Source organism: Heptranchias perlo, chromosome 20 (assembly GCF_035084215.1).
Source record: "Heptranchias perlo isolate sHepPer1 chromosome 20, sHepPer1.hap1, whole genome shotgun sequence".
In the NCBI taxonomy this organism is placed as follows: domain Eukaryota; kingdom Metazoa; phylum Chordata; class Chondrichthyes; order Hexanchiformes; family Hexanchidae; genus Heptranchias; species Heptranchias perlo.
Window position 1 is genome coordinate 6,275,371 of NC_090344.1, and position 15,696 is coordinate 6,291,066.

The 15,696-nt window shown below is 48.0% G+C and overlaps 2 protein-coding genes and 1 non-coding gene across 3 annotated transcripts; 1 reads left to right on the plus strand and 2 right to left on the minus strand.

The window, feature by feature from the left end:
* Positions 1-1,920: 1,920 nt before the first annotated feature.
* LOC137335587 (zona pellucida sperm-binding protein 4-like) lies at positions 1,921-4,052 on the minus strand. The gene is made up of 6 exons (XM_068000895.1): positions 4,008-4,052; positions 3,652-3,743; positions 3,304-3,451; positions 3,077-3,149; positions 2,177-2,290; positions 1,921-2,102 (listed from the first exon to the last, which is right to left on the minus strand). Exons 1-6 carry the CDS (start codon positions 4,050-4,052, stop codon positions 1,921-1,923), a joined length of 654 nt encoding a protein of 217 aa, XP_067856996.1.
* Positions 4,053-4,460: 408 nt separating this feature from the next.
* Positions 4,461-5,620, minus strand: LOC137335588 (zona pellucida sperm-binding protein 4-like). The gene is made up of 3 exons (XM_068000896.1): positions 5,390-5,620; positions 4,632-4,810; positions 4,461-4,562 (listed from the first exon to the last, which is right to left on the minus strand). Exons 1-3 carry the CDS (start codon positions 5,610-5,612, stop codon positions 4,461-4,463), a joined length of 504 nt encoding a protein of 167 aa, XP_067856997.1. The 5' UTR covers positions 5,613-5,620.
* Positions 5,621-12,004: 6,384 nt separating this feature from the next.
* On the plus strand, positions 12,005-12,077 carry trnav-aac (transfer RNA valine (anticodon AAC)). Its single transcript has one exon. It is a non-coding gene; the product is annotated as a tRNA-Val (tRNA).
* The last annotated feature ends 3,619 nt before the right edge of the window (positions 12,078-15,696 follow it).

Genomic DNA, 15,696 nt, shown 5'->3' on the forward strand with positions numbered 1-15,696 from the left:
GGGATTTGTCAGCCTTTAACTCCATTAATTTCCCAAGCATTTTTTCTTTAAAAGTAATACTGGTTTCCTTCAGTAGAAACTTGGTTCCTCACATTTCTGGAAGGTTGTTTGTGTCCTACTTTGAGAACAGAACCAAAGTATGTTTTTAATTGTCTTCACTAATCTTTTTCTCTTGACATTTAGAGAAACTTTTAGTCAGTTTTTATGTTCCTGCTTGTTTACTCTCATACTCTAATTTTTCCCTCTTAGTCAATCTCTGTCCTCCTTTGCTGAATTTTAAACTGCTTCCAATCCTCAGGCTTGTTGCTTTTTCTAGCAATTTTATATGTCTCCTCTTTGGATAAATACTATCCCTAATTTCTTTTGTAAGCCACTATTCCTGTTTTATTTTTGTGCCAGACAGGAATCAATAATTGTTGTAATTCCTGCATATGTTCTTTAAATATTAGCCATTGCCTATCCACCGTCATCCCTTTGTGAAGTTCCCCAATCCATCCTAGCCAACTCACACTTCCATAATTTCCTTCATTTAGATTCAGGACCCCAGTTTCGGATTCAACTACTTCACTCTCCATCTGAAATAAGGAATTCTATCATGTTATGGTCGCTCTTCTCTAAGGGAGCCCGCAAAAGATTGTTAATCAATCCATTCTCATCGCACAATACCCAATCTAGGATCGCCTGTTCTCTAGTTGGTTCCTCAAAGTATTGGTCTAGAAATCAATCATGTGCACGCCAGGAATTCCTTCCCCACAGTATTATTGCTAATTTGGTTTGACCAAACTACATGTTAAATTAAGTCAGCGTGATTACAGTTGTACCCTACTTGCATGCGTCTCCTAATTCCTGTTTAATGCCCTCTCCTACATCACTACTGTTTGGGGGGCAATAGACAACCCCCACCGTTTTCTGCCCCTTGGTATTTTAGCTCCACCCATACAGATTCCACATCGTGATTTTCTGAGCCAATATCCTTCCTCACTATTGCGTTGATTTCCTCCTTTACTAACAACGCTACCTCACATCATTTCCCTTTTTGCCTGTCCTTCCTAAATATTGACTACCCCTGGATGTTCAGTTCCGATCCTTGGTCACCCTGCAGCCATGTCTCCATAATCGTAACTTTTTCATACCCATTAATCTCTGCTGTTAATTCATCGACCTTATTGCAAATGCTCCACACATTAAGACAATGCCTTCAGACTGGTCTTGAAGATTGCTAATTATCTAGTATTTTTTTTGCACTATGGCCCTATTTGTTTTTTGCTCTTGTTTTCTCCGCCTGCCACTATTGCTTCCTCACTTTGTCTTGTTTCTATCCTTGTTTTCCCCTCCTGTCTCCCTGCTCACGTTCCCATCCCCCTGCCATTCCAGTTTAAACCTTCCCCAACAGCACGAGCAAACTCCCCTGCGAGGACATCAGTCCTGGTCCGGCTCCGGTGTAACCCGTCCCACTTGTACAGGTCCCACCTTCTGCAGAACGGTCCCAATGTCCCATGAATTTAAATCCCTCCCTCCGACACCATCCCTGCAGCCACACATTCATCTGGTCTATTCTCCTGTTCCGATAGCCGGCGAGACCAGCAGCCAGTGGTCATGCGAGGAGAGCCCAACACTCGCCAGGCTTGGCAAATTGGTCAATCGATGCCGTCAGGGAAGAGCCAATTCCGGCGACATGTGCCCAGGACCAGTGTTAGAGGCAAGTGAACCAGTCATTCCTGACCGACACCATTTTGCTACAAACCCACCACAGCTTTGCCCTGGATCTCAATGCGAATCGTTGGGGGGGGGGGGAGGGGGGAATTGTTTGCTGCAGCCGTGGGATGCTGCAAAAACAATTCTCAAACCAGATACCAAATTAACTCACTGCAAACAGTACAATCCAGCGAGCATTTGAAAGATAACGAGACCAGCAATCGTCTATAACAGGAGTTTATTATCCAACAGACACATCTTCAGTTCCATGGAGCTGCACTCGGAGCCCACCCTGCGGCCCTGCTCCATTTTCCACATAGCAACAGTCCCGACCAACACGGCCACGGAGAGCAGCGCTACCCCAACCGCCAATCCAGGAACACGGGAGGGGGAATCAACAGCAGCATCTGTGGGGAAAAGCCAGGGTTAGATGGGCACCAGTCACTCCATCACGAGAGACAGGTGGAGCTCCCTGCTTTACCTTTCTCATCCTGGTGGATCCGAGCAGCCAATCTCTCCTCACCTTCCAGGAAAATGATGGGTCCATCAGCGGTCACCAAGGCCCCAGACCGGTTATCGGCGCTTCTTCGCCTCTCTGGGGGCGAAGGAGAACAAGAGACAAGAGTTGATGGTGAATAATTAAATCTTCAGTTGTCTGCAAATCCTGAATCAGATGGCCTCATGCTAAAAACATCAGGGGCCTGGGTACCGGACAGAGTTTCGAGTTCAGGCTACAATTGCATCTGGTTCTCATCAAACCGATTCTCAGAAGGACGCACCAACTGAGCAGAGTTTGCAATTGCTGCTGCTACAATGGCCAGTCTGGTCTCCTGTGAAGGAGACAGTGTTTGATGCATTACTTTGACCCGCAGTTTCATGAGACCTTCAAATTGGCCAGGTGTCCGGCCCCGGGACATCCTCTCAGTTGCACCCTGAACTCCCGGTGTCAGAAAGACGACAATTAGATGCTGGTTAAATGTTCTCCAATGCCAAGGGTGGACAACTCCGAACCGGATGCGGAACACACCCGTGCCAACAATGGGAGGATTCTGCTCTTCAGCGGTCGGCAAGGAGGGCATCTCAGCATCCGGGCAATTTGCAAGGAACCAGAAATACTTCATTCATCCCATTTCAAGGATCAGAGCATCCTTCACAATTACTGACCTGGTGCAAGATGTGCTCAGACCCGCTGCCCTAGATTGCCATTCTAAATGGAAACCTGCACCGAATGCAACTGGGAAAGTTCCCAGAACCGCCAGATTCAGGACACTCCTCCTGTGCCCAGTGTTCGGCCTCTTGCTGAGGGAGTCCCGTGTCCAGATGTCCTACACCCACCCCTCCCCATCAGGGTTTAGTTTCTAGTCAGATTACAGGTACTTACTGGGGCTGCAGGGAGCCGTGCAGTTCTCTCGAGTGGAAGGGTAGCAAACCTCAGCACTGCAGTGGAAATAAACCTGCAAAGCGACAGTGCAGTATGGTCAATCCCACAGCTCCCAGTCCGGAGATTAATGCTTCTACAGTCAACCGACCGACAGGGGCCTGCTCACTTAACACCCAGGGAACAAGTGATACCAAGTGACCGGGAAAGAAGCACTGAAGGAAACTCACCTCCCCGGACAGAGCACGGCCCGAAACTCGGTCCCAGAAAGCGAACGTGCTGACTACAAATCGATTATGGTGAGTTGGGAACCGCAAATGGGAAGCAGCGTTTACCGGAAGGAGGCGGGTTTTGTAGTTATCACCAGCAAAGGGGCACCTGGAACAGAGACAAAGAGTGAGTCACACGATTATAGGTTGACATGAAACCAATTATACCAGCGTCTGGAACAAAATATCAACTTCGAAGGAATATTTCCCCAATCACTAACCCGGACTGAAGTAACGATTTCTGTATTAATCCCCGCCCATGTCGCCCCCTCCCCAATTTGCCTCAAGCCCCCTCACTCGCTCCCTTACCTCTCCACCAGGAGGTCCCATCGGAGCCCCGAATACGGCTCGGCAGTGGGGGTCGCCCAGCAGTCATAGAAGTTACAACATGGAAACAGGCCCTTCGGCCCAACATGTCCATGTCGCCCAGTTTATACCACTAAGCTAGTCCCAATTGCCTGCACTTGGCCCATATCCCTCGATACCCATCTTCCCCATGTAACTGTCCAAATGCTTTTTAAAAGACAAAATTGTACCCGCCTCTACTACTGCCTCTGGCAGCTCGTTCCAGACACTCACCACCCTTTGAGTGAAAAAATTGCCCCTCTGGATCCTTTTCTATCTCTCCCCTCAAATCTGTGCCCCCTCGTTATAGACTCCCCTACGATGGGACCTCCTGGTGGAGAGGTAAGGGAGCGAGTGAGGGTCATTGAGCAGCAGCACAAGGGACGGATCGTTCCTGTTCAGAACACGAACCTCCACAAACACGGGGTCCCGGAGCACACTCAGGATCGGGTAGTCACTGGCCACGTACCATCTCCGGTAGCCACCATCTGAAAAGCGAAACATGAAGGGTGGGCACTATTTGGAGAGAGCCTGAATTTGGACACTACTATCAGCGAGCACTCGTTACCTCTCGCTATTCTCAGCTCCAGAAGCAGGATCCCGGCCTCAGTGGCAGGCAGTGGTGGAGAAAGGGTGTAAACTCTGGGCTTCACCTGCAGATCAGTCTCCTGGCTTCCCTTGTAACTGCACTGGACATGGAGCCTGCAAGAGAACGGACACGGCTGGAGAATTCAGCTGCTCACTGTCTCTACCCGCTGAATGTGCTCCTATTCTCACCTGAAAGGGCTGTCCCGGGTCACCGATCCCAAAGCGCCATCCAAGATCTCAAACTCACCCAACACATCCGTTTCATACAGGACGTTCACGCCATCCAGCTACAAGAGACAGAAGACCATCAGTCCCGATCTGAGACATTGATGGGACTCCCAGCCCGCAATACCTACCCGCTGAGTAGCGCCACATTCAGTGACTGCGAACTGAAAGAGCACAGTGTCTGCAGAGGCCACGGTTGGACTGCACCCAGCTCCGTCTCCATCCTTCAGATGGAGGGTTGTTAGGTTTACAGGAGGCAGCGTCAAATCCTTGGAGATCGCGATCAGGACCCGCCCATCCTTGGTGCAGACTGCAAGAGAGGCAATGAAAGGCGGTTAGTTGCCCCACGGGGAGGGTCAAGGGAACCGTTACCGGGAGGGGGACAAACCCCATCCATGTTTCAGTTTCTATCCCACCCCATTATCTGTCTAATGGAAACCAGTGGACCAACTACAGCTCATCACCGCGCTGCTTGGATTTAAATTGCCCGCATCTCCGATAGAAATCAAATATCAAATCCAAATGGTCAGTGGCAGCAGGGGCCGGAGCTCGTTCACTCTGCCCTTCCACAGTGTGATTCCCAAGTCATCGAGCAACAGTAGAATGATTCGAACTGCAGATATTGGGTCAAAGGGCGATTAAGTATTGCCCTTTCTGTATTTGATTAACAGCCCCCCAATCCCACCATCAAATCTACTCTGCGGGATTGGAAGCTCCCAATCCCAACACCGGTTCTACTCTCCGGACTGGAAACGTTTGAATTTCGAACTGGCGTTGTAGGACAGGAAGGAGAGGTGTGAAACTGTCCAGGGAAACCGCATTCAGCTGGATTGCGGGTGACCCTGGAAAGTCCTGGCCCAGAATATAGACAGACCAAGAATGCACCCACCTGGCAGATTGTCCAGTGAATAGAAACACGGCGGCGCATTCCGATTCCCCGCATCGAAGCAGCAGCCTCTCTGCAAACACTCACTAGCTTTAATGCCCGGAAATCCGCAGTCTTTGCGGTTTTTAGGAGACAACCAACATTTATCGGCGGGGAAAAGAAGAGAGGGCGGCTGAGCTGAACAGATTACAACAAATAACAAAACAAGACTCCCCAACCCCTCCATTATAACAAGCGAACTCTCCTTAGTAAATGATAAGGGAAAGCCGACTTCCCCTTTTTATAGCAGAGCTGTTTAACCCGCAGTAACGGAATGTCCCAATCAGCCTGAGGCACAGTCCGTGGCCCACGAGCTCCCGAACATCAACCCGCATTCGCACGGCTCACACGGATGGGCCTGTTTTTAATGGCAGAATAAAGGTGAGAATGGGTCCAACGACAACTTTATTTCTTCATCACAACCAAACTGGAACCAAATCGCATTATTTGTTTTTTTTTTGCTTTTTTAGTCACCTTTATTTTTTAGACCCAACGTCACCTTTAATAGTTTATTAAAAATAGGCCCCATCTCCGTGTGACCGGTGGGAATGCGGGTTTTTCAATACTAATTAACAAACAGAGTGAAATCAATATGTTATTGTCCAGATACGGTACGGTGGCAGAGTGGTGATGTGACTGAAATAGTAAACCAGCAGGCCTGGCTGAATAATTCTCCAAGTCATAAGTTCAAATCCCGCCACGGCAGCTGAGGAATTTAATTTCAATTAATTAAATAAAATCTGGAATTAAAATATTGGTCTCAGTAATGGGTTGCTATGAAACTACCGGATTGTCGTGAAAACACATCTGCTTCACGAATATCCTTCAAAGAAGGAAACCTGCCGTCCTGACCCGGTCTGGCCGATATGTGACTCCAGACCCACAGCAATGTGGTTGATTCTTAATTGCCCTCTGAAATGGCCCAGCAAGCAACTCAGCTGGAAAAATCCCGCTGACAAAAAAGTCATAATAAGAATTAAACCGGACGGACCACTCGGCACGGGACACGACAAAGGTCAAAACAAGCCCAGCTACCCCGCAAAGCCCTCCTCACGAACATCTGGAGACTTGTGCCAAAATTGGGGGAGCTGTCCCACAGACGAGTCAAGCAAGAGCCTGACACAGCCATGCTCACAGCTTCATGCTTTTCAGCCAACGTCCCAGATTCTTCCATCACCATCCCTGGGTATGTCCTGTCCCACCGGCAGGACAGATCCGACCAGAGGTGGCGTTACAGTGATATACAGTCAGGAGGGTAGTGGCCCTGGGTAGTCCTCAACATTGAATCTGGACCCCATGAAAACTCATGGCATAAGGTCAAACATGGGCAAGGAAACCTCCTGCTGATTACCAGCTACCGTCCTCCCTCAGCTGATGATATCAGTTATCCTCCATGTTGAGCACCACTTGGAGGAAGCAATGAGGGTAGCAAGGGCACAGAATGTACTCTGGGTGGGAGACTTCAATGTCCACTACTGACCGAGCTGGTCGAGTCCTGAAGGATATGGCTGCGAGAGTGGGCCTGCGTTGGGTGTTGAGCGAACCAACACGAGGGAAAAACTTACTTGACCTCGTCCTCACCAATCTACCTGTCGCAAATGCATCTGTTCCATGACACCACTGCACAGTCTTCATGGTGACGAAGTCCCGTCTTCGCACTGAGGATACCATCCAACGTGTTGTGTGACACTACCATTGTGCTAAATGGGATAGATGCAGAACAGATCCAGCAGCTCAAAACTGGGCATCCATGAGTTGCTGTGGGCCATCAGCAGCAGCACAATCTGTAATCTCATGGATCGGCATATCCCTCACTCTACCATTACCAACAAGCCAGTGGATCAACCCTGGTTCAATGAGGAGTGTAGAAGAGCATGTCAGGAGCAACACCAGGCGTCCAAATAATGAGGTTTCAACCTGGTGAAGCAACAACTCAGGACTACATGCAAGCTAAACAGCGGAAGCAACATGCTATAGACAGAGCTAAGCGATTCCACAACCAACGGATCAGATCAAAGCTCTGCAGTCCTGCCACATCCAGTCATGAATGGTGGTGGATAATTAAACAAATCATGGGAGGAGTAGGCCCTGTAAACCTCCCCATCCTCAATGATGGCAGAGCCCAGCACGTGAGTGCAAAAGACAAGGCTGAAGCGTTTGCAACCATCTTCGGCCAGAAGTGCCGTGTGGATGATCCATCTGGGCCTCCTTCCGATATCTCCAAAATCACAGAAGCCAATCTTCAGCCAACTCGATTCACTCCACGTGATATCAAGGAACGGCTGGAGTGCACTGCATACAGCAAAGGCGATGGGCCCGGACAACATCCCGGCTGTCGTGCTGAAGTCTTGTGCTCCAGAACTAGCCGCCCCTCTCGCCAAGCTGTTCCAGTACAGCTACAACACTGGCATCTACCCGACAATGTGGAAAATTGCCCAGGTATGTCCTGTCCAAAAGAGCAGGACAAATCCAATCCGGCCAATTACCGCCCCATTAGTCTACTCTCGATCATCAGCAAAGTGATGGAAGGTGTCGTCGACAGTGCTATCAAGCGGCACTTACTCACCAATAAACTGCTCACCGATGCTCGTTTGGGTTCCGCCAGGACCACTCAGCTCCAGACCTCATTACAGCCTTGGTCCAAACATGGACAAAAGAGCTGAATTCCAGAGGTGAGGTGAGAGGTACAGACCCTTGATATCAAGGCAGCATTTGACCGAGTGTGGCACCAAGGAGCCCTAGTAAAATTGAAGTCAATGGGAATCAGGGGAAAACTCTCGAGTGGCTGGATTTATACCGAGCACAAAGGAAGATGGGAGTGGTTGTTGGAGGCCAATCATCTCACCCCCAAGACATTGTTGCAGGAGTTCTTCAGGGCAGTGCATTAGGCCGAACCATCTTCAGCTGCTTCATCAATGACCTTCCTTCCATCATAAGGTCAGAAATGGTGACGTTCGCTGATGATTGCACAGTGTTCAGTTCCATTCGCAATCCCTCAAATAATGAAGCAGTCCGAGCCCGCATTCAGCAAGACCTCGACAACATCCAGGCTTGGGCTGATAAGTGCCAAGTAACATTGGCGCCAGACAAGTGCCAGGCAATGACCATCTCCAACAAGAGAGATTCGAACCACCTCCCCTTGACATTAAACGGCATTAACATCGCCGAATCCCCCATCATCAACATCCTGGGTTCACCATTGATCAGAAACTTAACTGGACCATCCATATAAATAGTGCGGCTACAAGAGCAGGTCAGAGGCTGAGTATTCTGCGGCGAGCGACTCACCTCCTGACTCCCAAATCCTTTCCCCATATACAAGGCACAAGTCAGGAGTGTGATGGAATACTGTCCATTGGCCTGCATGAGTGGAGCTCCAACAACACTCAAGAAGCTCGACACCATCCAGGACAAAGCCGCCCGCTTGATTGGCACCCATCCACCACCCTAAACATTCACTCCCTTCACCACCGACCCACAGTGGCTGCAGTGTGTACAATCTTTGGGATGCACTGCAGCAATTCGCCAAGGCTTCTTCGACAGCACCTCCCAAACCTACGACCTTTTCCACCAATAATGACAATGGCAGCAGGCACATGGGAACAATACCACCTGCACGTTCCTCTCCAAGTCACACACCATCCCGACTTCGAAATATATCGCCGTTCCTTCATCACTGCTGGGTGAAAATACTGGAACTCCCTGCCTAACAGCACGGTGGGAGAACCTTCACCACATGGACTGCAGCGGTTCAAGAAAGCGGCTCACCACCACCACTCAAGGGTGATTAGGGATGTGCAATAAATGCTGGCTTCGCCAGCGACGCCCACATCCCATGAACGAATATATATAAAAAAACTTAAACACTGTGGCTACAATAGCAGGTCAGAGGCTGGGCATTCTACGGCGAGTGACTCAGCTCATGACTCTCCAAAATCTTTCTACCATCTACAAGGCACAAGTCAGGAGTGTGATGGAATACCCTCCACAACAACAATCAAGAAGCTAGGCACCATCCAGGACAAAGCAGCCCGATTAATTGGCACCCTATCCACCAACTTTAAAATTCACTCCCTCCAGCGCACCGTGGCTGCAGTGTGTACCATCTACAAGATACACTGCAGCAATGCAATTCGCCAGGCTTCTTCGACAGCACCACCCAAACCCGCGACCTCTACCAGCTAGAAGGACAAGAGCAGCAGGCGCATGGGAACAACACCACCTGCACGTTCCCCTCCAAGTCACACATCATGCTCACTTGGCGCTGGGTCAAAATCCTAGAACTACCTGCCGAACTGCACTGTGGGAGAACCTTCACCACACGGACTTCAGCGGTTCATGAAGACGGCTCACCGTCACCTTCTCAAGGCCAATTAGGGATACACAATAAATGCTGGCATTGCCAGCGACGGTCACTTCCCATGAAATCATAGATTTCGGAGAAAGGTTGCAGCACGGAAGGAGGCCATTCGGCTCTATATAACAGCAATCCAGCTCGTCCCACTCCCCCACCGTTTCCCCGTAGCTGTGCAATTCTTTTCCTTTCACGTAATTATCTAGTTCCTTTTTGAAGGCCATGATTGAATCTGCATCCACCACCCCCTCGGGCAGTGCATTCCAGGTCCTAACCATTCGCTGTGTAAAGAAGTTTTTCCTCATGTCACCATTGGTTCTTTTGCCAGTCACCTGAAATCTATGTCCTCTGTTTCTTGACCCTTCTGCCAATGAGAACAGTTTCTCTCCATCTATTCTGTCTGGACCCATCATCATTTTGAATACCTTGATTAATTCTCCTCGCAACCGTCTCTGTTCCACGGAGAACAACGCAACTTCTCCAGTCTATCCAAGTAACTAAAGTCTCTCATCCCTGGAATCATTCCAGTAAATCTCTTCTGCACCCTCTCGAAGGCCTTCACATTTTTCCTAAAGTGCGGTGCACAGAACTGGACACAATACTCCAGTTGTGGCCAAACCAGTGTTTGATAAAGGTTCATCATAACGTCCATGCTTTTTTACTCTATGCCTCTATTTATAAAGCCCAGGATCCCGTATGATTTTTAACGGCTTTCTCAACCTGCTCTGCCACCTTCAAAGATTTGTGCACATAAACCCCAGAACTCTCTGAACCTGTGCCCCTTTTAGATTTGTGCCCTCTAGTTTATATTGCCTCTCCTCGTTCTTCCTACCGAAATGTATCACTATGCATGTTTCTGCGTTAAATTTCATCTGCCGTGTGTCCGCCATGCAGCCAGTCTGTCTATCGCCTCTTGAGGTGTATCACTATCCTTCACAGTGTTTACCGCCATTCCAAATTTTGTGTTATCTGCAAATTTTGAAGTTGTGCCCAGTACACCCAAGTCCAAGTCATTAATATGTATGAAGAAAAGCAGTGGTCCCATCACTAACCCATGGGGAACAACACTGTACACCTCCCTCCAGTCCACAAAACAACCGCTCACCACTACTTTCTGTTTCCTGTCCCTTAGCCAATTCTGTATCCATGTTTCTATTGCCCCCTTTATCCATGGGCCGCAATCTTACTGATAAGCCTACAGTGGGGCACTTTATTAAATGCCTTTTTAAAGTCCATATACACCGTATTAACTGCATTGCCTTCATCTACCCTCTCTGTTATCTCATCAAAATATTCCATCACGTTAGTTAAACTCGTTTTGCCTTTAACTAATCCGTGCCGGCTTTCCCGAATCAATCCACACTCGTCCAAGTGATTGTGAATTCTGTCCCTGATTGTCGTTTCTAAAAGTTTCCCCAACAGTGAGGTTACCTGACTGGCCTCTTGTTGCTGGGTTCACCCTTGCACTCTTTCTTGAACAAGGGTGTAACATTTGCAATTCTCCGCTCTTCTGCACCACCGCCGTATCTTTGGATATTTGGATGATTATGGCCAGTACCTTTGCAATTTCCCCTCTTACTTATATCAGCAACCTAAGATGCATCCCATCCGGATCGGGTGACTTATCTACTTTAAGTGCAGATAGCCTTTCAAGTACCTCTTTTTTATCAATGTTTCGCCCATCTGGTATCTCAACTATATCTTCCTATACTGAGACTCTGGCAGCATCTTCATCTTTGGTAAAGACAAATGCAAAGTATTCATTTAGTCCCTGAGCCACCCACTCTGCCTCCATGAGCAGATCTCCTTTATGGTCACGAATCAAAGTAGGGCTCTTACTACCCGTTTAATGTTTACATGCCTGTGGAAGACTTTTGGATTCCCTTTTATGTTGGCCTCCAGTCTATTCTTATACTCTCTCTTTGACCCTCTTATTTCCTCTTTCACATCCCCTCTGAACTTTCTATATTCTGCCTGGTGAATGAATACATAAAAAAAGTTAGGATTTCCGTCAGCCTGAAACAAAAAGTTATTACTTGATTAATGGCGATTTGAACAACTATTCGTCTTTTTTCAGAGTTTAATGAGTATTGCGAAATTAATACAGTAAACTATTTTGTAGAAGTTAATCCCCTGAACGGGAAAGGGACCCGTCTCCCACATTGAGAGCATTTGCAGACGGCAGCTATCTTCTGAGGGTTTCCTATAAGATCGTGTGTAACAGCGTTTCTGTAGTGTAGTGGTTATCACGTTCGCCTAACACGCGAAAAGTCCCCGGTTCGAAACCGGGTAGAAACATTTTGAAAACGTTACCCACTAAAATTCAATAAGTGTGAAAAAAGCAAGAATTCAGTCTGTGGTTCAATGTGAATAAAATACCACACCTCACAGAACAGGTATATTTTCCATTCTCTGTGCAGTTCAATACAAACTCAAACACTACACATATACAGACAGTGTTTCACACTCACTCACGTTTCCTGCACTGACGGTGCAGAAAGCCCCTCTCAAAGCTGCACATTGCGAATAATTTCAGCTGATTTGTGAGAGATCATTGAAGGCTCCTGAAGTGCAGCTTCGGTTAATAACCACAGTTAAAGACAGCATTGCGGCCGCGGCAACAAACATCAGTTTTTCGATGTTTGATGTTCCCCAGCTCCCGGATTGATTGAGGCCACGACAGAAACAACATTAAGCCCCTCTTTCGGCCCCGCTCTCTCCAATCACACGTTGCTGGCGGGAAGTTGCAATTCCCGCTACAGACAGCGCATTGCTGCCCATCTCTGGGAAACAAGACACCACCGAAGCTTTGACAACACATCGCAGGCATTGTCTGTCCCGGAGCTGTTGCTCCGCAACAAAGGCAGAACTTACCAGCTGTTTCAAAATTTATAGCTTGAACACTGGACTCTGATATCACTACCCGCTTTAAAAGTTTGATGCTTTAACGACTGAGCTACCCAGGCTCGCTCGTCGTTAAGTTCCCATCTTAAATATTCATAAGAGGACTCTGAATCATCCCTCTAAGACGTCGAACGGGGGTGAGGGTCCCTGTTATAAAATTCTCAGTCACGTGTTGAGGGGAATCCTTGATTTTATTGAACATGATCTAAGAAACATGGACAGCGAACTCGTGAGTTTAAAATCCTTCTTGTTTGTGCCAAATGACTTGTCATTCGTTCGCACCAATTAAAATAACACTTTACCCATTGGCCCAAAAGCTGAACTTGTCCCACACGGGAGTTGGAAAAGGCCTCTCGACCTTTCAGCGTATGAACATCTGTAAGCTGAATAATTTCACCCGTTTCACAGTGACACCAGGCAGCAGATTTCCCTTCCAAATTTGCCCCACACGAAACTTCCAACCGATGAATATCCGCTCAACGAAAAGAATAATCGTATGTTTGGTTCCTTCGATTTAAAGATCTCATCCCGGCCCCTTTGCCATGACAGCTGACGCTGAGATCCCCCTCTCCCTCGAAAACAACGAAACTCGCATCTGCTCAAGCAAGACGGAAGGCCAGAGGAACCCAAGTGCCCACATGGGAACACTAAGAAGTAGATGCGTAATGGAACATACCAGTTGCACTTTGAACTCCAATCAAAATGCCCGGATTGAAAGGTTTGATTGTTGAAGGTGAAACTTGAACTCACAACCTGAGCACTTCCAGAACCCATACTGCTTACATAAATACCGAAGTATCAGTGCTTTTATCAAACAGCTTGATTTTCAGCCTCTCAATGATCGCTTCGGGATCTTTGTCAAAGAGAAGCCGCCAATCAAGAGGCGCTTAGTCAAATATCCGCAATGATCTTTAAAAGCCGTGGAATCTAAACAAAACCCCAAAAGATAAGAACTTTTATTTGTATTATTATTAACTGAAGGACATTTTTTCATGGTACCTCAAGGAGGATTGAGGCAAAGTGGGACCTGAAACTCAGAAACTCTCTCTGGGTTGTCCGTGACTGAAGAGATGGACGTTATTTCATCTGAAAACTGAGGCACGGAACTTTCTCGTGGAGAAGTGTGACAGAAGATTGCAGTTGGTTAGTGGCAGTTGCGGGGGAGATCTGGAGGAGAGGGAGAAAAGTCAAAGTCACAGCTGTGACTGCTCAAGTGCTCTGCTTAGCTGTAATATTAAAAAGTAATGTACAGTACAGGGCAGTGTCCTAGGCCCAACCATCTTCAGCTGCTTCATCAATGACCTTCCCTCCATCATAAAGTCAGAAATGGGGATGTTCGCTGATGATTGCACGGTGTTCAGTTCCATTCGCAACCACTCAGATAAAGAAGCATTCCGTGCCCGCATGCAGCAAGACCTGGACAACATCCAGGCTTGGGCTGATGAGTGCCAAGTAACATTCGCGCCAGAAAAGTGCCAGACAATGACTGTCTCCAACAAGAAAGAGTCTAACCATGTCCACTTGACATTCAACGGCATTACCATCGCCGAATCCCCAACCATCAACATCCTTGGGGTCACCATTGACCAGAAACTTAACTGGACTAGCCACATAAATACAGTGGCTGCAAGAGCAGGTCAGACGCTGGATATTCTCCTGACTCCCCAAAACATTTCCACCATCTACAAGGCACTAGTGAGGAGTGTGATGGAATACCCTTCACTCGCCTGGATGAGTGCAGCTCCAACAACACTCAAGAAGCTCGACACCACCCAGATCAAAGCAGCCCGCTTGATTGGCACTCCATCCACCACCCTAAACATTCACTCCCTCCACCACCGGCGCACAGTGGCTGCAGTGTGTACCATCCATAGGATGCACTGCAGCAACTCGCCAAGGCTTCTTCGACAGCACCTCCCAAACCCACGATCTCTACCAGCTAGCAGGACAAGGACAGCAGGCAGATGGGAACAATACCACCTGCACGTTCCCCTCCAAGTCGTTGGTTCAAAATCCTGGAACTCACGATCGAACAGCACTGTGGGAGAACCTTCACCACACGGACTGCATCTGTTCAAGAAGGCGACTCACCACCATCTTCTCAAGGGCAATTAGGGATAGGCAATAAATGCCGGCCTCGCCAGCGACGCCCACATCCCGTCAACGAATAAAAAAATCCCTCAACCAAAGAAACAGACCTTTTGGATGGGTTCACTAATTGGGAATTGGATTTAACTGCTGTGTTTGTGCACACAGTCCCACACTGCTGAACTCCCAGCCCCTTCCATCGGCACTCGTTTTCTTTCACACACCGACTGGATTTCAATATGTGGCTGTTCCATCTGAAATTCATCAACGGTCTCTCTGCCAAAATATCGAGTGAATCCTAATGCTTGGTATCCTGGCAATTCCCCACGCTCGCCATTAGTCTTTGGTCCTTCCAGCACGCTGCATGCAGTGACAAAATCTGTTCTTCCACAGAAGTTTTCTGCTGACTGGATATTTTCAACATTCTCGATTTGGGTGCATGGGCAGGTCATATTGTATGGTCAGACTTTCTTGTCCTCAGAATCCAGGGCTTAGCATTCAAAAAAAGAAAATAAAAGCGCTTTTATTCTGACTCAGCTCAGACGAAAGGTCATCGACCTGAAACATTAACTCTACTTCTATATCTAAAGATTCTGTCTGAAATGCTGACGATTTCCAGCATCGACTGTTATTATTTCAGATTGGCAACATAGCCAGTATTTTCATTTTGAATAAAAGGGCTTTCCAGTTTCTGCTTATGTGACGCGGTGGCCGAGCGGTTAAATCAATCGATTGTTAATCTATTTTGCACTGCACGCGTGGGTTCGAATCCCATCCTCGTCGGTGTTGTGTTGAAGTCTTGTTTCTCTCATTCACTCCATCCAGAAGGTGTGGCTGTCAGTCCCATGCTTCTCGAAACGGCAGACGGAGGTTTTTGCGTTGTTGGCTGCAATCAACAACAGTTCTTTCCACGAAGGTGTTGAGA